Here is a 22,906-nt window from a genome sequence, read left to right on the forward strand (position 1 = left end):
CAGATCCCTGGTCCAAGATTTGACCAACTAGATTTCTCGGGAAGTAGAAGAAAAAAGATCCTAATTATCCCATATGGCACCCGTTTTTTTCTTTCTATTGGAATTACTATTATCCAGGCATGTAAGCTTAATGCCATTTGACTCCTCCAGATCTACATACGGGCCATTTTCAAATCCCACTGTGCCGTCTTCGTCTCCGACATTTGGCTGCTTCAGTGGCAAGACCCTCATCCTGATCATTCCTCATCTAGGCTGGTGGCCTTCAGCCTTTTCAGCCCTGGGAGCAGCTGAGCATGGGACCCACAGAGCTGCAGATTCATGTGACAAGAAAAGGGGGAGCCGGCGTTATGACCCACTGTGATGTCAAGGCAGCTAGGGAGAGGAAACCAAAGCTGCAGGCAGCTAGGAAGAGGAAACCAAAGTTGAGTGCCAAAAAGTGTGCCATAGTAGGGAACAAACCATGGAAAAATATTCTCCACCACTGAGTGGCCTCACCCTGGCATTCTGCCAGTCCATTCATCATGCATACAAAAAGAGATGAGGTGTGAGGCCCTTGCTCTCTGCCCATATGCACTAGCAGAAGGTTCATTGAAAAGTCAGTAGAAAAAAGCAACTCAACTGGGGATCGTAACACAGCAAGTGGGGATATGTAGCTTCCTTGAGGTCCCACCCATAGGCCAGACCATTGGATCTAGATTTCTGCAAACCTTTCTTGGCTTGTTTTCCATCCTGCTGTGTGTGTGTTCTGAATGATAACTAGCATGCTATTAGCATCACTAAGCACATGTCTTGATGCTTCTACGCCATTGCAATTTCTGCCTGAGGTCTCATAAAATACCAGAACGAGGAGTAAGGTGAGAAGGGATCTGGCAGAGGTCCCTTTTGCTTCCCTCTGTCTGGGAACACATTCCTCTGGGCAGATCACCATGGGTGTGGCCATCTATCAGAAGAGTGGAGGATGGCCTCAACAGAGGGCAAGATAGTTGAAAAACCAAAAGCAAAGCAAGTGATCTGAAAACAAAGTCTAAAGGCTATTGGGGGTGGGGCAGGGATAAAGAGTGATGGATTCAAAAGGCAAGAAGATAATTTTTTTTAATAAGAACGTGCCAGCAAAGGGTATTCTGAACAAAATCAGTCATCTAGTTGGCAAAGTGCTGCCACTCCCCGATTGATCCAGTGCTTCTGGGGACGGTCAGAAGGAATCTCAATGGAGAGGACGTAATTGGTGGAGTGCCCTGTGGTGGATAAGGTGCCTCTCCGGGCGCTGGTTTTGTAGACCGGACATGTGTATATCCCTGAGTGCAGAAAGGCTGAGCTCTCTCCAGGTTTCAGCCAAATGATGGGAAGGGAGTCATAAAGGATTTTGGGGGAAGACTCGCCAATCAGCATGGTTTCTCGGTCCCACCGGGCCCCTTCCAGGAAAAGCCCTTTCACATAAGCCCCATCTTCAGGCATTGTCTCCATGTTGTGCTCCTGCCTCATCATCTAAATTGAGGAAAGAAGAAGAAACGGGTGTCAAAATGCCACCTCGATCCCACAGAAGGAATCGGGGATCACTCTTCATTCTCCACCAGGTTAAAAAGGAAAACCTTCATTGAAGAAAGTTAAATGTTCTCTTTCAGGCCAGTTTTCCAGGATGTCCCACTAGCCATAGTTGTGTTAAGTACACTAATGCTACATAAGATCTAGTTCTCTCACTAGAATGGCAGGCCTGTGTCTATTTTGTATCACTGCAAAGTGCAAACAGGGAGTTGCATGAGGAAATGCTCCTCTATAGGGAAAAAAATATTCCTCCACAAGGAAAGCTGGCATATAAGGGGGAAAGCTAACTCAACCTGACACGCTAGATCTCTGCATGCAGAGGTTTAAGATATATATATTCCATCATAGCCCTGCCGGCAGTTGTGCAGCCTGAAATTGTGCATCCCAGACATATGCTGAACACTTCAAAGGAGGGATGAAGACCTGATATGAAAGATGCATGACTAGGATTGTGCATATATCATCATAAGCTATATTGCATTAGCTTACAGCCATAGCAATTTACATCAAAAATACCAACAGCATCAATATTATAATGCAATAATCACAATAACAAAAACTCTAATATACATTACAATTTTATAAACAATCATTAAGATCACAACAGAAATCTGAGTTAAAACCAACATCAATTCAAACAATTCAATCAGGTAGTCAACAAAATACACAGATTAAACCATCAGCCACAGTAACAGTGGTTGGTTTTGGTAAGGCCTTTACCACCCTAGCAACAAACTTTGCCTTTTGCATTGTTATCCATTTACTTTTGTCACCAAGTAATATAGTTAGTCTATCATTATCCGCTCTTGGATATTGTAACAAAATATTTCCAAGATACCTTTCATGTTCCAATGCGAATCTTGGGCAGTAAAAGACCACATGGCCTCTTACCGCTGCCAACTGTACTAAAACAGTGCTTTAGTAAATGCTTTCCTATGCTGGGGCTTAAGTATGTCAGTAAGTTAGGATGGACGAGTTAAAGAAGGAGGGACAAGTTGCTTGTAAAGGGGAGCTACTCTCAAGGTATTTAACCATGTGGCATCCATCTGAACACATATCTAGCAGTCTTTGTTTTATTAATTGGTTTGCTGCAAAGAAATCAAGCCCTTTTAAACAGTCGTCTGAAAATCTGAGTTTGACTACCAAATTCAATATATAACTCTGCCACGTGTTACTTTTCCTTTCCTCATAAGTTGTGGTTAAGAAACAACTGAACCCAAACCAAATTTTCAACCAATAATTAATAATAACTTTGTGGACTGAGACCGATATTGGCAACAGAGCCAATTCCAATCTTATGGCTTCCAGTGTTGAATTAGAGACTGTTAATAACATATAAGTAAACTTATTCTGAATGATTTCCAATGACTGTAAGTTACCAGTCCCCCAAACCGGAGCTCCATATAGTATCTGTGGCAATACCTTGGTCCTATAGATCTCTAGCAATGGAGGCACCAAATAACCTTCCCTAGTTTTGCAGAATCTACGGATACCAAGTATAGCCTTTTCAAATTTCATCTTTGCATGCTCAATATGTGCTGACCAGGAACCAGAGCCATGAAAAATTACCGTGAGTTATCTAAAAGAGGACACTCGTTCTAACAGTTTCCCATCCATTGTCCATTTATGAAAATGGGCATGCATATATATGTGTTTAAAGTTCCTTCCCAGGCCCAGTCTGCTGCTTTGTAGAAGTATCTCGTAGTGAAAAGAAAGATCTAGGTATTTGGGTTCTATGTTCCCCCAACCCCAACTCTTTGGAAAGGTGTTTGTAGAAGAAGGATAGGAAAAATAGTTAAAACACCCTGTCGCTCAGAGGCACTTCTTGGAAATGGGCTCCTAATGAGTTTTTAAGAAACCCCACAGAAGATCTTGATTATGGATCTTTTGCTTCATGTCTCTTTTGGCTCTGAGAATGAGGCCTGAACATTGAAGAAGTGGCACAAGAGGAGAAAGAGCAGCAGCAACAGAGGAGGCCAGCAGCTGGTAGGAAATAAGATGCCCATAGATGGAGTCTTCAGTGCTTTGTGTACCCTGTACAGATCAGCACCTGGAATGTTAGGGACAATGGCAACACAATGAAGTTATGGGTGTTCTTTTCAAATCTAGGGGCGGGGGGAGAGCTGATTTTATGTGAAATGTAAACAAAAATGTTGTTGTGCCTTGAATGCAAATGGATTTCTTGCTGCAGGACCTTGTTTGTGAGCCACAGCCCACTTGGTCAAGGGCATCTCGGAAGCTCACACTGGAACAAATCTGTCTGACTTTCAGATGCTCATAGGACTCTGTTACTTCATACAGATTTTGTAAGGAATGTAGGGCACTTCCCATAGATTTGGAAGGGCCTGTACCGCTGATGGCTTTCAGAGCCCATGTCTGGGTGCTACATTGCCTCTCCAGAAACATGGGAAGTGTTCCAGGAAAAGCAGAATTCCCTTTGCGCCAGGGCAGCCTTCACATTTGCTTTGGGACTGGAAATCTGCCATGGCTGGTGTGGGTGTGGAAGAGAGGCTGGCTATGAATACCTCCTGTAGGCATCGGTTGGAAATACATCCAACCCCTGCAATCAGACCTGTCCAGAAGGTTTCCAGAGCATCTACAAAGGATTGCCTTTCCCATTTCCTCTTCTCCACTAGATCTTGACAAGACGGTTCAATGTAAAGAATGCAGAGGAAGGGCTAGAAAGGCTGCAAACGTCAGGCTCTGGCATCTCTGTTCGCTCATTATAGGTTAGCTTAGCTCTTAATGTTCCTGGAATCATTATTCCAAACCAGCTTCTACACAATTCTCCCCAGACGTGTATTGGGACAGGATTATGGCATTTCTCAATGTGTTTCCTTTTCCCTCTCTTGCTACTTTTCCAATCAGCATTCATATATGTCATCAATTATTTAATATTTTACCGACTTATTATCTTCCTACACGAAGGGATCAATTAAAGTAGGAAAATGGCTGCTGTTGGTTCTGGCCTTTGAAAGCTCCGACTGGACCCCCTGAGAGTCTGCCCTTCAAAATCCATCTAGGGAGAGAGGGAGGCAGAGAGAAAGAGAGAGAAAGAAAAGCAACTTTCCCTCTTTCTTCAGGTCTCAGATGCCTTATAATTCCAAGTTTGTGTGAATTTGGATAATTTCCAGCAAATGACTGGCTGATGGAGATGGAAGGAAGGCAATCTTGGGAGTTCATCCAGACTCCTAGACCACAGCGATTACGCCCTTCCATTCACCTCCCTTTATTTTCCTTCTTAGTCCATCCATCTGCCAGTACTGACGCACACATATCCTGCTCCTATTTGGACTTTTCTGCCTTCTGTCTAGGGTTGCCAGCCTCCAGGCAGTAGCTGGAGATCCCCCGGAATTACAACTGGTCTCCAGGCCACAAAGATCAGTTCACCTGGAGAAAATGACTACTTTGGGGGGTGGACACTGGAATTATGCCATGCCAAGGTCCTTTCCCTCCCCAAACCCCTCTTTCTCCAAGTTTCTCCAGGTTTCACCCCCTAGATCTCCAGGAATTTCCCCACTTGGAGCCGGCAACCCTACTTCTGTCTCACCTCTGGAACACCCTCCCTTTCTCCACCCATCACACAAACTCTCTTCTAACTGTTCCTCAAAAGCCACTTCCTCTGCAAAGATGCATCCTCAGAGTCACCGGAGAGTCTCCCCATCTGGGCATTTCCTCAATGTGTGCCCAGTCTGTGGCATTTCTGCCCACAGAAGTGGCATTTTTTTGCCAATTTCCCATTCTCTCTGCAGCTCTCACTTCGATGACCACCATGATGTCCCACAGGGGCACAACTTTTGAGGGCTACAGGAGGCTTAAGAGGGAGTGGAGAGGTGGGACAGTTGTCATTTATGCAGTGCAACTCAACTTGTGTGGCACAGAATCTAAGCCAAGGACCAGAAAATTGTTGGGATTTAGTGTTTCCATTTCAGTCATGAAAGAGTTAAACTCTTTGTGTTACCTACTAAATTAGTAAACTTACTTTGAATGTAACCATTAGAGCTTCGAACAAGAGCCATAAAAAGGGGAGTCACTAAGCATAATGAAGTAGGATTAGGATTTTCTATTGGGCAGTTTGTTTATTGGGGGCAATTAATTGATGCTATGTACTGAGGTTTTATTGCTCTTTGTTCACTTTGTCTTCTAGTCTTCTCTAAGTTACTTTTCTAGCAAGATGTAGTCAGCTTAGCAATTTATTATTTTCTCCAAATGTAACGCTATTTTTATCCTTTAGTAAAGTATTCTTACAGAGCTACACTGGAGTGTGTGTGAGTCTATACTCATTACTTCCGATGCGCAATCTTTGCACAAACTCTGCTATAATTTCCTACAAAAATGAGGACTGTCCCTGCTGGCAAGGGACATATTATATGTCCCTGATAACAGGGGAATCTCTCTCTCTCTCTCTCTCTCTCTCTCTCTTAATGAGATACCCAGACTTGAAGGTGTCCCCCTTGCAGTCGTGTGCGGGGGAAGGACAGCAGTTGGCAACAGGAGGAGGTTCAGAGGCAATAAGAATGAAAGAACTGGGAGTTCCTAGCTGGTGTTAACTGAAACTTGGGGCGCAGCTTTGGGAGGCTATCCAAGTTTCTCCCTGATGGAATCTTTTGCCTTGCAGGAGTGCCTCTTGGCGTCCATTTCTGCTCTGCCAATGTATTTGAAAAGAAAGCCAATATTACAAAGATCTCAAGTCCCCAGAGCTCTCTCATCCACAGGAAAGCAAGCCTGGGTTGGAACTCAACACTCAGGGAGCCCCAAAGAGTTTTAAAAATGGTTTCCCTGCAGCATTATCAGCACAGAGACAGCACAAAAGAGGTTTGGAGCAGTTTGGGAAATGCCCCTAAATATATTTCAAACAGGACAAAGAGGTGAGGAGAAAGAGGCCTGTGGATACGTTCCCAGTCTCGTTTTGTTGGTGGATATTAGGTGATTGTAGATTATGTTCAGCGTGATCTCAGCTTCAGGATCCCCCACTCCCAAAAGCACGGCATGAAAACATTTAGCCTACTTTACCTCAAATTCAAATCCAATGTGATCGATTGGGATGGTGTATTTCCTAGCGTAGTTCTGGGAAACGCCTGTCAAAAAAGACTGAGTGAAGTAGAACCCGGATATCCAAAATACATTCGGGGGTCCGTGGTTGATCCACTCCTGGGTTTCATGCGAAAAGAAAAATATTTATTACTGGGGTGGGGCTGAGGGAAATGCCACAGACAGAGAGGCGTATTGAACCCACACCGCTGGATGAGTCTGATCTTAGCACGAATATATCAGGCCCAGAGACACACAGAACACAGCTGTTTCTTGCTTGCTTGCTGTTTGGGGCTGTGGGGTGGAGATGGTATCAGCTCCACAGACAACTTTTTGTGAAAGTTGAAGCCAATCTCTGTTAAAGAGAATGGGTGCTCACTGTTGGTTAAACTGAAGTTTAGCTAGCTATAATTTTCTTCCAGATGTGACCTCTGCCCTGCTGCCACCAGCCACTGCCATGTTTTGAGCTGTGGAGAGTGAAAGGCTACAATGAGAGGGAAGAGATCCGTTCTACACTCCACATGACAGCACCGTTTATGGGACTCTCATTTATCCAAGGCCCTCAATAATATCACATTTAGGATAGGAACCTACATTATACAAATATTTTTAAATGGGGAGGGGAATTGGCATATAAATGGCCCAAATAAATAAATAATATCAATACAAACCATTGGATCATCTAGCTCTGTTTTGTGAACACTAAAGGAAAGTAGCTCTCAAGCACAGAAATGGTAAAAATACCAAGAACTGCTACTTAAGACCCTTTTAACTGCAGGTGCCAAGGACCAAAAGAGCTTTTGTATGCAAACCAAGTGCTTGGAACCAGGGCTTTTTTTCAGGGGGAATGCGGGGGAACAGAGTTCCAGAACCTCTTGAAAATGGTCACATGGCTGGTGGCCCCGCCCCCTGATCTCCAGACAGAGGGGAGTTGAGATTGCCCTCCGCGCCTTTTCTCCGAGGGCAACCCACTGAGTTCCACCACCTCTTTTCCCAGAAAAAAAGCCCTGCTTGGAACTATAGTCCTCCTCAGAAGAATTTATAGTTTATCTGAGTGTGTAAAGAAACCACTCAAGAAGATGAGTGGGATACTTTCAAATTTGTTTACTTAATTGATTTGGTTATGCTGCATTCTTCATCAATTGATTTTCCAGGTGGCTGACATAAAGTTGATAAACAGCAATGAACTTCGTATTTTTTAATTTAAGTTTTAAATTCCGTCTTTCCAACTATAGCCCATGAAAATACACTTTGAATAAAACAGCAGCAAACATTATTACAAATTGAAATAATAATTACACCAAACAAAGAACAACCTCACCTATCCATAAAATAATTATGCACTATCTGAACATAACTGAAAACCTATATTAAAGCAGAAATAAATAAGGGACCAATTAACAACACAGCAAATTTAAAGAACAATTACCATGTAATTGTAAATAACTATAAGTTTAAGTGAATAAATATTAAACCAAAACAAGGTGTAAGATCAGTATAAAATCAATATGAAATGGGGCCAAACTAAACAACAAAATCCCTGAATGTGTATGTGTGTGTGTGTGTACGTATGCATGCATGTATGTATGTGTATGTGTATATATGTATGTATGTATATATATATATGTGTGTATATGTATATGTACGTGCGTGTGTATTCATCATACCCTGGATTTCCTTGGTGGTCTCTCATCCAAGTACTAAACAGGGTTGACCCTGATTAGCTTCCAAGATATGAAGAGACTGGACTGGCCTGGGCCATCTAGGCCAGGACCAGAGTCTTTAAGTAACTGTAATTCATCACTGATGTGAACCTCTATTTGACAGTAGTATCTACAAATAAAAACATTTTAGCGTACCTGGAAGAAGGCCAGTCGGGTAAGAAGGTCAGATACGTAACTCCCCAGTGGCTTCAGAGATGGGTAGGATTTGGCCGCCCACATTGGTGGCACTTTGCCAACCAACATGCTGTTAAAAACATCTTCCAATTCAGAAGACATCAACACTTGGCCTTTGATGGCTTTGCGTAGGTTGATCAGACTGCTTCGCACGACTTCTGTAAGTCTGCAGTGGAAGGGAATAAAGCTGAAAATCCCCAAGATACATCTTTTGTTCCCTGTATTAAATTGGTGTATCTCAAAACCCAGAAAAATCAATGAAAAGATACCCAACTATTTGAGGAAATCTTAGCATTCAACCTATGGAAAACAGTGTGAGGGATTTTTTTGATTCTCGTGGTTTGGGAAAGAAACAAAAAAATGTAGTGAAAATATGCTGACCTTATCCTTATCTGCTCAGCTAGGACTGGACTGCCTTTCTCCAGCTGAAGAAACCTTTCTCCAACTTCAGTAAAAGAAGAGACATTTTAGTTGGACGAAGGCTTCTTAGCCTGACAGAAGGCCCCAAACTTTGCTGTGCGGATGGGTTGGAGACAGGCCAGTATCTCTGTTCTTGCTGGGCACTCAAGGAAACTCTATTTTTTTGGAACACTTCCCAGCCTCTGCCCAATTCATGGCCACTGCTCCTCCAGGATCCAGCTCAATGTCACATTATTTGTACTAGTTTTAAGGAGTTTATATTATAAGCTGCTTTGGGTTTGGGCTGTAATGTGGCATAGAAATACAACCAACGGATACAGAAGCAACGAGAATCCTACCTGTTGAATCTGATCAGTTCTTGCCTCAGGACTGTATTCATAGATTCCTGGTAAAGCACCGGATACTTCATCATCACACTCTCCAAGTCAAAATCATTTGGTAACTTGGAAAGGATATCCTGTGCCAATTCCTCAACAGTTTCCTAAAATAAGGAAATTTGAACAAATCTCAACACCTTTTTTTGGATGTCTACCCTCATCTATAATTCTTCTTCCGTTTTTAAAAATATTGCTGGTACTACTAGACTTCTTATGTTTTTGTTATGCTAAACATTTCGCTGGCGCATTGTAGCCGAAATCAGATCTAATCATACAGCTTATATTTTTTCCCCTATGTAGAACATTCAAGGCATGCAAGAAACCTTGGATGCTGTCTGTCACGGTATAGTCTCTGATTATTTCAGAGAAGCTTAAGATGGAGACCTAATACAAGTTGCACTGTGGCTCAGAAATAGAGTATGTGCTTCGCCTGCTGAAGGACAAGAGTTTTTAGTTAAAAGATTAAAGTGTGTGGGAACACTGTTTGAAGTTGTACATAAGAAACCTGAGAACCTTCCATGCAATTCAACATCCTGTTTCACACAGTGACCAAGGCCCACAGTCAGGGTAAGAGGGAAAGAGCCCTCCCTGCTGCTGACACCTGGAAACTGGTCTTCAGAGGCACATTGCCTCTGAACATGAAGGCTCCATATAGCCACCGTAGCTAAAAGCCACTGACAGACCTATCTGCTGTGACTTTGGACCTCCTTAGAACTACAGCCAAGCTAGTGGCTATCACTGCATCTTGTTGCAGTAAATTCTGTGTTATGCCTTGTATGAAAAAGTGCTTTGTTTTGTCATAACAGGTGAGGGCTATTAAACCCCAGCCAGATTGGCACAAATAGCAAAAAACATGGCTCCAACCCTAAACCAAACACAAAGAAAGACTGACTGCAGAGCAGGTGTGGACCATCTGTATATTTGATTTTTACCTGTGGGGATTTGCCTCCTCCCCCTGCTTGCCTGGGCAGAGTCAACAAGACGCCGTTGAAAAGCAGGTTGGTTTCTTGGTTATCCTTGGTGATATCTGCATTCTCATGCAGACCAAAGACCCCAGGGTGGGTTGTAATTGGCAGGCTCCGCAAGTAATCTATATAAGACTGCAACAAAACAAGGTGCAAGGCACCTGAGTGTCGAGTTAACATTCTTATAACCACTAGAAAAACAGAAGCCGGCTTGCTCAAGCATCAGAGTACATACATAGGTCACAAATTGCTTCAAGGTACTCCAAAATTGGCCCACCATAAACCCTTTAGCAGTAAAAATGGGAATTGGCATACATGGGTCAATGAACAACTTGTTCCACAATGCCTGGAGGCAATTAATTAACTTGAGTGGTAAGCTGCAGTACTGCAGCCCAAGCTCTGCTCACAACCTGAGTTCGATCCTGGCGGAAGCCGGGTTCAGGTAGCCGGCTCAAGGTTGACTCAGCCTTCCAACCTTCCGAGGCCGGTAAAATGAGTGCCCAGTTTCCTGGGGGTAAAGTGTAGATGACTGGGGAAGGCAATGGCAAACCACCCCGTAAAAAGTCTGCCAAGAAAATGTCGTGATGCGACATCCCCCCATGGGTCAGTAATGACTCAGTGCTTGCACAGGGGACTACCTTTACCTTTTATATGGGACCATCAATGTTTTTATAGGTCCCTGTGGCAAGCAGCTTACATTTGAAACACTGAGAGAAGGGAAGACAGCCAAGGGAGGAGATGGGGAGAAGCGAGTGACATGTCTGCTTGGGACCTGAGCACCTGAAAGAACATTCTGATTGGACTTTGCGTCCTCTTCTACCTGCTATTACCTGGTATGTCCCATAGGGTGGTATATAATATTCCTCTTCAGGAGAAAGCTTATATTTCTCTTCTACTTCTATATCTTTGCAGTACACAATGGAAAGAAGGGAAAGGAGAAGACGGCGGTCCTTGTCGTCAGTCACTCTCCCACCATAGTTACATTCTCCTGGGGATGTTAAGAGGACAAAATAAAGAGGGGTTATGTTCACAGAAAGCACAGTCATGACTGTTGGGCAGGGGGGCAGATCAGAACTGTGGCTTGGGGGTGAAGGGAGAAAAGGTCTTCAACCCTTTCCTCTCCAGTTTCATTTCCCCAGTCTCAATTGCCCTCCCATGGACAGCTGCAGATATCTGTTTGCAGCCCTTGCATCAGCATACCCTAATTTGGGGCAGCTGCAGGGTCCAGGGCTTCTGGCAGGTCCCAATGTTGCTGATCTCCCACCTGTGTGCCTCCCCAGTTGCCTGCCCACACACCCGTCTCCTGCCTGCCCACTCCCAAGCACTCTGCTACCTGTGCTTCTGGCTGCATGTGAGGCCCAGGGTTATTGAAGGAAAGCATGTGCAGGTGGCTATTAGCACAGCTAGTAAGAAATCTTGGAAGCAGACAGGTGGAAGGATACACAGGCAGGTGGGAGGTAGATGGGCAGGAAGGAAGATGCAAGCAGGGGTCCTAGCGGTGAGCAGATGAGAGGGTGAGGCCTTAGGGTACTCTCTGCCCAGGGCCCCCCCAAACCTCTAACCAGCCCTGCCTGTATGATTCCTCCCCATAGGACAAACAGCAGCTCCAGGCAAGGTGTTCTTTGTGCTATGGAATGATACAGGTAAAAAGGGTTAAGCCTCTCTTCTCCCCAGCACTGTTGCCTCTAATCAAATCCCACCCACTCTCTTGGCGGTGGAAAGTACCATCAAGTTGCAGCTGACTTACGGTGGCCCTTCAAGGGGTTTTCAAGGCAAGAGACAGAGAGATGGCTTGCCATAGGATCCCTACAGTTCCTTGGTGGTCTCCCATTGTCTATGTTGTATTTGAGGAGGCTTGAACAGATAGTTCACCTTTTGAGTAGAGGGCTATTGCAGCCATCCATACTGCTGGAGTTTGAAAATTCCAGTTTCTGACATGGGTTCTCCCCACCCAGATCAAAATAAAGGTTTGTCTTTTGATTTCCAAGCATACTAGCAAAAATTGATAGAACTGTTATAATTAAAAGGGCTTTGGCCATTTTCACACACTAACCCTCCGGAAAATCGCTCATAACTCATGGTATGAAGCGTCTTCCTACTAATGCAATTTCCCGGCATGATCCCATTTAGTGGTGCATTTTCTGACGTCATCGTGTGATTAAAGGGGATTGTGCTGGGAAATCGCACTAGGGAGACGCTTCATGCCATGAGTTTTGTGCGATTTTTCGGAGGGGTGCGCACGCGTGTGAAAACGGCCTTTATATCTTAGGGCCAAAGTACACATTCAGGTTTTTAGCAAGTTAGGTCTGGGCTCCCCACAGCAGCTGCCGGGAATGGCTTTTTTAAAATAAAAGAGAGCCCAAACAGGCTCAGAATACTACCTCAGGGGTGGGGGGGAACCAAACCTTTTTCCTGGGTGGAAACAAGTGCTGGGGGGAGTTATTTCCCCATTTTTTCTGTTCCATGCACAGAGTACTCCAAATGGAGCAGCAAAAATGGGGTGATAACTCCAACTCCCAGTTTGTTAAAAAGCCAAACCTGTAGTCTGGTCCTTAGTGGCACAAAAATGGTGTCTAATATATAAGTGATGTATAAATGGGGTTAAAAGGGCATGAAAATGCCATAAAAGTAAACAAATTGACTGGGAACAACAGCAATTAAAATGGGTGAAAAGAGAAGGCACAAGATGACAATAGATGAAAAGAAAAAGAGGGGGCATTCTCACACATATACAAGTCATTTCTATGGGTTTCCAGTAGCATCTAATGCTCTGTCCACACCTGTTAGATAAGTCAGAGCTTCAAATGGGATTTCTTCATATTCATTCAGAAACATCTGGATCTGCCGCATGCTGATTCTGAGGTCAGACTCATTGAATTCATATGGAATGTTCCAACCTGTCCAGTTCAGGGGAAAAAAACTTTATGAGTGCACATCCCAGTTAGCTTTGTTCTGAAAATAATATCATTGGCAAACATTGAAATGTCATTAAAAGCGAATGGTCTCAGGCAGCCAGAATGAAGCTCAGGCAAATATTGTAGCCAAGTGGAAGATATTTATCTTTAATGATCTTCTCTTCCAACGCAATAATGCATTCCAGGTTAACTGGAGTCCAAATTAGCATGCTTAAATGTTATGAATGTGCCCCCTAGCTGTCGTTTTGGAATCGCTGAGCTCAGAACGGAACAGCTGTTTTTTAATGGACACACCTTAGTTAATTTGAACTGCAGCTGTTCAAGATGGCCACCTAGGAGATTTTGAATGACTTATTCCAGCGTATAACCTCAAGCAGAATGCTCCCCATCTGCTCTTTTTGCACAAAACTGATGCGCAAAAAGTGCTGCTGCACACCACGCAGAGCTAATATATGGGATGTGGTGACAGCCCCTGACTTTCAGGGAGGATAGACAGACTTCGGAGGCTAGGTCTAGGGGCAATGATCAGCCACAAGAGCAAAAAGGAACCTCCCTGTTCAGAGGCAGACTATTCCTAAAAAGCAGCTTTAATGTCCTTGACTGTGGGGCTTCCTCAAGGCATCTAGCGGGCTACTGTTATAAACAAGTTGTTGAACTAGATGGACCTTTGGTCGAATCCAGCAGGGCTCTTCTAAACCCCAAAGGTGTCAAGCAACTTTGTGCCAATTTGCAACCAAGCCATGGGATCTGCAGCAATGACCAGTCCAATCCCTGATCTGATGGCTATTTGTACATTTTTGGTACATGTTGTTACCAGCGATGAAGGTCCATTGGTCAAAACACCTTTGATTTAAGCAGGTACTGAATGTTAATCTTACTTTGATTAAATATTAGTTTTCGTAACACTTACATTCACTGTGGTCAGACTGTAATATGTATGCTACACTTGTTGTCTGAGAAGTGTCAAGGGTTTACAACCCATTGGTTCTTTATATTCAGCTGATGGTTTTCTCCTTCAGTTTCTGTATCTGTACATTATTCATAGTTTCAGCACCAAAATAACTGATGCCACATTGTTCCTGATTTTAGAGATGTGACATATCCTGCATGTCCCCACACACCAGTTACAGTATTCAGAGTGTCACCTTCTGGGTGTCTCTATCACTAAAGGTTGCCTGTGCTTGTTTGCGCTCTCTTTACAGAATGGGTTCCCCAATAAGTAGAGGGAGGCACCGGTTTTGCAAACTTTTAGGATGCGCTGGAAGGCAATTGGATTTACCAGAGCATATAATGGAGCATATATTGAAGGCATGTTATTAGGTTGGGGGGACATAGGGATTTTATTGTTGCCTGATGTTTTTAATTCTGTATTGTAAGCTTCTGAAAGCCATGAGGAAAGGTGGGGCATAAATGTTGTACTACATGAATACATGTTTACTACATGTTTACTACATGAATACTACATGTATACAACATGTATACAACATGAATACTACATGAATACATGTATACTACATGAATACTACATGTTTACTACATGAATACATGTTTTACTACATGAATTCTGTATTGTAAGCTTCTGAAAGCCATGAGGAAAGGTGGGGCATAAATGTTTTACTACATGAATAACTAAATATCTTGAAGTCTTTGTTTCTAATTGAGTACTGTGCCTACAGCTAGCATTATTATTTTATTTGTACAAAGATGAAAAATTAAACTGGCCCTGTCTGCAGGCTGATAATGGAAAACGAAAGACAAGACACATTAGAAAGGGAAAGAAGAGCTAAAAGGAAAGAGGGTCACTTGGGGAAAGCCAGGCTAGATGGTAGGTATGCCTGAAGGGGGCACTTGAATATAGTAGGAAGAGTCAAGCCTCATGTGTCCTACAGTGCAGTCCTAAGTACATTTCTAAAGTGCAATGAAGTCAATGGCCTTAGAAATCTGTAACTCCACTTCGCATTGCACTGATAGAGTCCTTGGGTGTCTGCATTGGAAGTGACCCTAGAGGTCATCTAGTCTAACACCCTGGTCAATGCAGAAATAAGCAACTAAAGGTAGTCCAGCAGTTTCAAAACAAAAATGGATGTAAAGAGAGACGGCACGTGACGATGTTAGGTTTAGCTAGGAATGTGGTACCCACAGAGACTGAGGGTTCTGGTGATGAGCATGTAGTTTTAGATAACTTCAGCTGTATTCAGACATCATGAACAAAGCAACGCTTGGCTTGTGATGGGCATGAAGTGGGTTTGTGTTCATGCTCAGGCAATCCCCCTTTCCCCAGGTTCAAAAATGTTCAAACTTTAGTTAGTCATGATGTCCAGCTTTGGGCATCCAGACAAACTGGATCTTGGCACTTCCCCACAATCAGGAATAAACACAATCAAACCCGGAATAAACAATGGTGAAGAATCCGAGTTTGTGGGGAAGACACATATGTAAATCAGAGTAGACTGGAGTTTAAAGGCTTCCAAAAATATTGGATAAAAATACATGAAGAAATGCAAAAGATATTAAAATTTAAGCTTCCGATGGATCCAAAAAATATGCAATTAAATATTTTACCAAGTAAAATTGCAAAAATACACAGTGAACTATTTAAGTCTCTGGTGACGGCAGCAAGAGTAATATTTGCAGCAAAATGGAAAGAGGTGAAATGCCCAGACTTGAAGGGATGGAAGAATAAATCAAATGAGTATGCAACAATGGCAAAATTAACTTCTTTTATACATAGTAGACCAACCTTAGAATTTCATGATAAATTGAAAGGTTTTTTCTTAATTATATAGCTGAACAAAGAGAATAATAGGAGTTAGATAATGCATGCTTCTAATAAAAATGTTATTAGTTGATAAAAATATTATTAGATATGAAGACAGATGGTAAAGATAGAATAAGATATTTAAATTGAAATCAAACATCAAAAGTAGGTTTAAGTAAGTTCCACTTAAATGTATGTATGTAATTTTTATTTTAGGTTTATAAGATTATAGTGTATAATTTATGTTTGTATATTTGGAAATTGAAATATATATAATTTTTAAAAAATTCCAAAACTGCACAGTGTGCAAGGGGAAGGTGACTACACAAACATGACAAAAAGTCACATTTGTGTCCTTCATAAACAAAACATCTACTTGTTTTTGTGTCTGACTAGAGCATAGAAGAGAGACGATGGAGACGCTGGCAGTTAAATCCTATGCAAAGTTAACTCCAGTCTAAGTCCACTGAAGTCAGTGGGCTTAGATGGGAATAAGTCTGCATAGGACTGCACTATTTGTTCATTTATTAAAATATTTCTATCTTCTCTTTACATTACTCAGGTCACCAAAGCAGAAAACAACTCAATTTAAAAATGGTCCTTTAATGGGCGCTAATTGTTATGTGATAATCTCCAAATGGTTCTTCTTTTGAATGAAATCTGGAGAGGGTGACCCTCTCCTACCTCTCTCTCTCTCTCTCTCTCTCTCAGGGATCTACTGTGGGATAACAGATCTGATGCCCTTGTTAGAGTGCCTCCTAGCCTCCTCCTCTTCCCTGCTTGTATATATGTCAATAAAGCAAACTGCACCAAGAACAACAAAGGAAGCAAGCCAAGAATTCTTATATTGCCCTATATATAAGTTAACAACCGTGAATAACAATTTGATACAATTAAGAGCAAGAAGAATTACAATAAATATCTTCAACCATTCAACAAGTAAGTGGTTCTGTATTTAGTCACGTCACTATCAGTTCATAATGTCCCAAAATCCGTGGGAGCTGGTTTAAAAACCTCAAGGACGCTGAGTGGCGTGGAAGCTGATTAAAGACATCAAAGGACGCTGAGTGGCAACGAGCTCACCGGTCCAATCTGATTTTGCTCGTTTCAGGACAAATCCTTCATCAGGCCACCACTATTATAAATCCAACACAATCCTGGGACATGAAAGAACCCATCCGAATGTAAAGTCAATGCAAAATCCATTCAAAGGCCTTTGAATACAGAACCACTTACTTGTTGAATGGTTGAAGATATTTATTGTAATTCTTCTTGCTCTTAATTGTATCAAATTGTTATTCACGGTTGTTAACTTATATATAGGGCAATATAAGAATTCTTGGCTTGCTTCCTTTGTTGTTCTTGGTGCAGTCTCACTGAGGAAGCCTTTCCCCTTTTTGGCTTTTGTTGTTAATAAAGCAAACTGGGCAAAAAAATGCAGCAAGATCTCCATGGTCTCACTTCCAAAAGGAACCAACCTGGATACAATTAGAGATGGTAGAATGCTAAGGTTGTAGAATGGATTGCACTAGTTTAGACTCCATTGGCAGATCAGGGCACATTACATTTGAGAGCACTCCCCTGTGTTAAAATCTCCCTGCAGAAACAGAAAAATGGTCCAGCAAAAGAAGGGAGGATGGTAGAGCCCTTCTCCCTACTGAGCTGATTTTTCTATTTAGTGTGAGTTATTTTTATGATGGAACATGCAAAACTGGAATCTACTACCTGTGATCTGAAATGGCGCAGTCTGTTCTAAGGCTTTCCGATCTCTCTGTACCTTACTCTCTTAACGTATTTGGACCCAATCTCAGAGCCTGGAGATGCCAGGAATTGAGCCTGAGATCTTGCATATGTTCTGCTACAGCCACAGCCTCTCTCTGCATGTTAACTTGAGACTGCAGTTCCGCAGTACAAAATCCATTGTTTGAGGCGAATAATAAAATGAGCAAACGCCAAAAAAAAAATCTTACCCAGAGGGCCAAAGTTTCTTCTTTCTTGCACAAGAGCATGAAAAAAGCAAAGACCAAACAGTAGCTTCTGCCACATTTCTTTCTTTTCACAACTGTTAAAGAATGTGGGGTCAGAAATCGGGTCATTGAGGTATGATCGAAGAAGATTTGCTCTAACACCCTTTGGTGGCTCGTTGGTCATTTTTATTCCATTCTGAAGAATGCTTACGGGAAACTTTTCTGATGGATAACTGGTCAGCCACAACCTGATGGAGAAAGAGCAGAAATAATTCTTTCTTGCTGCAGAAGTTGTGCCTGTGGTGTGCAGGTGGGGGATGTGCATAACTGGGTGCTGTTTTATTCGAATAAGGAATTTCCCTGTCCATAGAAAAGTAATGTGGCAGGACAAGGGTCCGAGCCTAGCCTTTTTGTACAAAGCCTGATCTCACAAGTTCAGAAAATTACTATTTTTGTAATAGATATTCAATTTTAGTAAATGCAAACCTGAAAGAAGCTGTTAGATTTTACAAGAACGTGGTGCCAAAGGACAACTGTCTTGGTTCTTCTCTAAAACATAGCAGTTGTTGCTAGACATACCTTTATAATTTTTTTCTCAACCAACAACCAAAATGAACAAACACTGCACTGTGATTTGATTGACAGGACTGACCCAAACCTTTGGATAATCAGGTGTTTGAATAACACAATCTTACATATATATGCTATATTTGAATAAGAAGGCACAAGGGGGACTCTCTCGGGACCTGACTAGTGTGCCTGAATGCCAGGAGCTCAGGTAATGAGATGCCTTCTTTTTTATGCAGAATTAAGAGGGAAGATTAAATTTTGCCTGAATTTCTCATGGGTATTCTCGGGCACGATGACTTCTTCACAGATTTTCTCCAAAGCGGGCATCCAGCTGGTTGCAAGATGGCAGTTCTGCAACACGACCCACGTCCCATTAATAATAGCTTTATCAATCATTTTGGCTGCAATGGGGCCTTGACCTTGGCCAAGCGAAATCGTCTGAATGCTTTCCATGCCGAGATCATCAGCAAACTTCAGCAATCCTGGGAGAGGGGGAGATTGTGGACACGTACATGTGAAGGGTTTCTAACAAACATGGTGTTTTCGTTTCTTTTTTTAAGCTTAAGTGTGACTCAAGAAACCAGAACTTGTTTACTGAAAAGTAAGTTACAAGAGGCTTCTTGGTGCAGCCTAGCAGTTTGCAGGGATTTAACCATCACCCATTCTTACAACTAATATTTATTTTTCCAAAAGCCATTGCTGTACTAATGCCTAGTCTCTGAACATGCTCCCCAAATTTTTACCTGCTCCAGCTTATTTTTATTGAGTCTATATAGTCCACTTTGGGGAGTGGGGGGCTTACTAGATTTTAATAAGCAATCTACAGTTTTAATGTTATATTTGCTAGCTGTGGTTTTACTTATGTGCTTTACTGATAGGAAGTTTCCTTCAAAGTCCGAGGGCCAACAGCTCAGTAGGATATAATCATTTGACAAATAAATAGTTACAGTCTTGCAGGCTAGAACCTGTTTCACCCGATGCATGATGTGTATTTTTTGGGTTGGCAGATCTGCCTACAATCATAACACCTCTATTCTAATTTTGAGGATCGCTGTGCAAGCCTCACCCTCCTATATTATAAAATACTATAATACTGTATTATAAAATACTGAAGGCTCTATCAGTCAGGATAGCCAATGCTGGCAAGATGGACCGATGGTATGATTCAATAGAAGACTTAATGTGAAAATTCTCTGTTCAATATGCATCAAGTGATACCTTCTTGCCAGCACAAAAATACACAGTGTACAGCACAACTGTGTGACTGATGCTTCATTCCAACATCTGCTCAGCTTCTGGAGAGGTGGACCTTACCAAGAGATTGCACACCAAATGCACCCTTATTGTATTGAAAGGATTCAGCGTTGTTGGTAGAGGTCTAACCATGTCAGAGCTGTGGCTCCAGAAAGGTCAATTCAACGGTATCTGTGCATTCTTATAGTGAACAAATACTATTTCATAAAGCTATTTAAAAATCCTTACCTGCCATAGGATCAGCACCTGGTGATAATACAAAAATCAGAGGCGCGCAGCAATTAGAGTCATTGTAACTTCCCGATAGGTCAAAAGTAGGAGGTTCAATGTATGGTCTTCCCATGTTATCTGAGATGAATTCTTGGGTTGCTGGAACAATTTTATCTGGTCTTAGACAACGGAGGACAACCAAACGATTGAGACCTGTGAGCAGGCTCCAGTCACCTGGGAATTCCTCTTCCTGTGGCTTGGCGGAGTCATAAATCGCTTTCCATTGCATGATGTTAAATTCAACATGATCCATCAACCCATGCAAATTTTTGAGACCCGAAGCACGAACAATTTCAGCCCAGGATTTTTCAGACAACCACTCAGGAGCAGGGTTGAGATAAGGATTGTCCAGAGCAACCCCTCCTGTTAGTAAGAAACGCCACACTTCATCATCAATCTCATCTCTCCCTTTCATGATGCCTATGGTCAAGAGGAGGGAGAAAAGAAGTTTGTCCTTCTCAAACAGGGATCGGCAGACGTTGTTGTAGATGCTCATTGTGAAATGTTGGATGATGTTGTCAATTCTCTCTTCCAGAACCTCACTTTTCCTGCTATTTGCCAGGGACTGCACATAAAGGTTAATAAACCAAATCAAGGAATATTGGTACATTGGCTCAATATTTGCCAGATCGGAGATGCAGAAGAAGACGGTTGCTGAGTGAACAGCCACTGGCTTATATCCCATTCGAGTGGCATCTATTTCCATCTCAGTAACAGTAGCAATTTCCTGCTTCTCAGAGATTTCTTCTGACAACTCTTTGGAGGAAGACAGGACTTTAATTGCTGTTTCATCTTCCAAGATATTCCCTTCTGACTTGGAAAGGACTTCAAGAATCTTATCTTCAATCTCCTTCAGCTGTTTCTTGTTAGCGGCACTTTCAACAATCAGTTTGTTTTTCTTCTCTTCCAGCTCAGGTTTTTCCTTTGCAGCCACAATCCCGAGTAGCTGGTCCTGAAGCCCTAAAGGTGTAATCATGAAATTGAGCAGACAAACTTTCACAGCCACTTCAGGAAGATAATGAGGATTCCTTAAGCGAGTTGTTATGTACAACTTGAAATCTCTTGAGAACTCAATAATATTTTCTCCTAGCCTCATGTACTCTACACCTTGCTGCTTGAAAGTTGTCTTTAGCAACACAGGTTCCAAGAAAGCATCTAGCTCCTCCCCAATATTTTCAAGCAAAACTGGGGTCCCAAACTGGATGGCATTTTCCAAAGTCCTAACATAGTTTGTGTCAGACAATTTGATAACAGAAAGCTTATTGCCCTTTTCCATATTTTTGACCCATTTGTTGGCTTGTCCTTGAGGGTCGATCATTAAAGCCCATCTTCTTGAGTTGGAAACGATGATACCATTGTCAATTGAAAAGGAATCAATCGGCAACCCAGCAATCTGCCAGGCACGGATTTTGACCGGCTCCCCTAAAGTGTTACTGAGACTGAAATCATTGGAGCATGGGATTTCCTTCTCTTTGCACAACGTCAGCCATTTCTTCTGACACTCAAGACGGTAGTCTACAGTAAAGGCTCCCAAATATGCCACCGTACCAGAAGACAACAAGATATCCCCGGTAAGATCTGTATATTGGATACCTAACAACCGTGCAGCTTCTGTCCACCGGTCCTTCTCTCCCCCTAAGCCACTGATCAACTTTTCAGCCCGTATCAGCTTCTGAGAGCATATTTCTATGTTTTGCTCTAGTTCTTTTTTCCGGTTGTTCATGTTTTCAAACTCGTCATTCAGCGCCTGGAGACGGTCGATCACATTCTTGAGTTCTGCACGCTTCGTGTTCAGCTTCCGCATTTGTATATCAAGCAAACCTTCAGCCTCTTTCAGCCGTTCACGCTTTGGGGCCACCACCTTTGCAACACGGTCGTACACTTCCATGGCTCTAACCCACTTGCATAAGCCTTCGCAGGCTGATGACACATTTTTAATGACAGCGGGCTGGAAGTCTGGGTGATTGATAAACCTCTCTCGGATCCTTTTCATGACAGCTAGAGGAATGTTATCTTTGTCGTAAGTCTTTAAGCCTTCGAGGAACTTAAGATCTCCAAGAAGCTTTTTGGAACTACCCCAGTAGTCTTCTATCATTTTACCTGCATTTCACATAAACATTTTTAAAAAGACTTAAAATACAAGGGGATGTTGTAAAAAAGAAAACAAAAACCCACAGTGCTTCCAGAAAAAAAAGTTATTTTCAGCCATTCTCTACCCTCTTTTTAGGGTTGTCAGCCAATGAAAGAAGTCTTACAGTGCCATCCTAAGTAGAGTTCAAATTCAATGCAGTTGAAATCAACATCAATAACACCAACTTTTAAACAAGGGTTATAAATTCAAAATATCTGAGGGTTTTATGCATTTCTTAGTACTAGATCATTTTCTAGCATCTAGATTGAGGTCCCCAGTGTGGGCCAAGGTAAGTGGGTGGGGCAAGGTAAGACTTCTGCCCAGCAGGGCTTCTGATTGGCCACTGGAGATCTGATTAATTGTGCAGATTTTTAAAAGTTGTTTCTGGCATGAGGTGCCACCGCAGTGCAAGGATCTTCACTGCATGAGTGAAAGTAAGGTGTGTATGTACAGGATAATATTTTGGAACAGTATGTTCACTTTAAAAGGCTTCCTGTTAAACAAAGCTTCTGCCTGAAATGTTGAAGACTTACTATTAGAGTTATGCATGGAGCTTTTCCACACACGTTGGATAATGCACTTCCAATCCTCGTTATAGATCATTCGGAACGGATTTTTTTGTGTGCGGAACAAAAAATCCACCTCAAACGATTGATACAGTGCATTGAAAGTGCATTATCCAATGTGTGCGGAATCAGCCATGATCTCACTCTGATATTTATTCTGTGGTTGGCTCCATTTCCTGTGGCTGCCATTTTGACATTGTGTCCACCACCTTGTGTCAGAATTTCAAAGGTGCCCACATCTC

The 22,906-nt window shown here is 42.4% G+C and overlaps 1 protein-coding gene across 1 annotated transcript in view; it reads right to left on the reverse strand.

Moving 5' to 3' along the window:
- Positions 1 to 1,078: 1,078 nt before the first annotated feature.
- DNAH3 (dynein axonemal heavy chain 3) overlaps positions 1,079 to 22,906 on the reverse strand; it is a 121,686-nt gene continuing 99,858 nt past the window's right edge. The window contains exons 53-62 of the mRNA XM_054993671.1: positions 19,926 to 22,067; positions 18,706 to 18,925; positions 17,877 to 18,121; positions 13,014 to 13,130; positions 11,064 to 11,221; positions 10,201 to 10,368; positions 9,230 to 9,372; positions 8,433 to 8,637; positions 6,556 to 6,693; positions 1,079 to 1,485 (exon numbers count right to left, since the gene is read on the reverse strand). Of these exons, the coding sequence (XP_054849646.1) occupies positions 1,132 to 1,485; positions 6,556 to 6,693; positions 8,433 to 8,637; positions 9,230 to 9,372; positions 10,201 to 10,368; positions 11,064 to 11,221; positions 13,014 to 13,130; positions 17,877 to 18,121; positions 18,706 to 18,925; positions 19,926 to 22,067 (3,890 nt within the window). The 3' untranslated portion in view covers positions 1,079 to 1,131. The remainder of the gene's footprint in view (positions 1,486 to 6,555; positions 6,694 to 8,432; positions 8,638 to 9,229; positions 9,373 to 10,200; positions 10,369 to 11,063; positions 11,222 to 13,013; positions 13,131 to 17,876; positions 18,122 to 18,705; positions 18,926 to 19,925; positions 22,068 to 22,906) is intronic.

Source organism: Eublepharis macularius, chromosome 12 (genome assembly GCF_028583425.1).
Source record: "Eublepharis macularius isolate TG4126 chromosome 12, MPM_Emac_v1.0, whole genome shotgun sequence".
Taxonomy (NCBI): domain Eukaryota; kingdom Metazoa; phylum Chordata; class Lepidosauria; order Squamata; family Eublepharidae; genus Eublepharis; species Eublepharis macularius.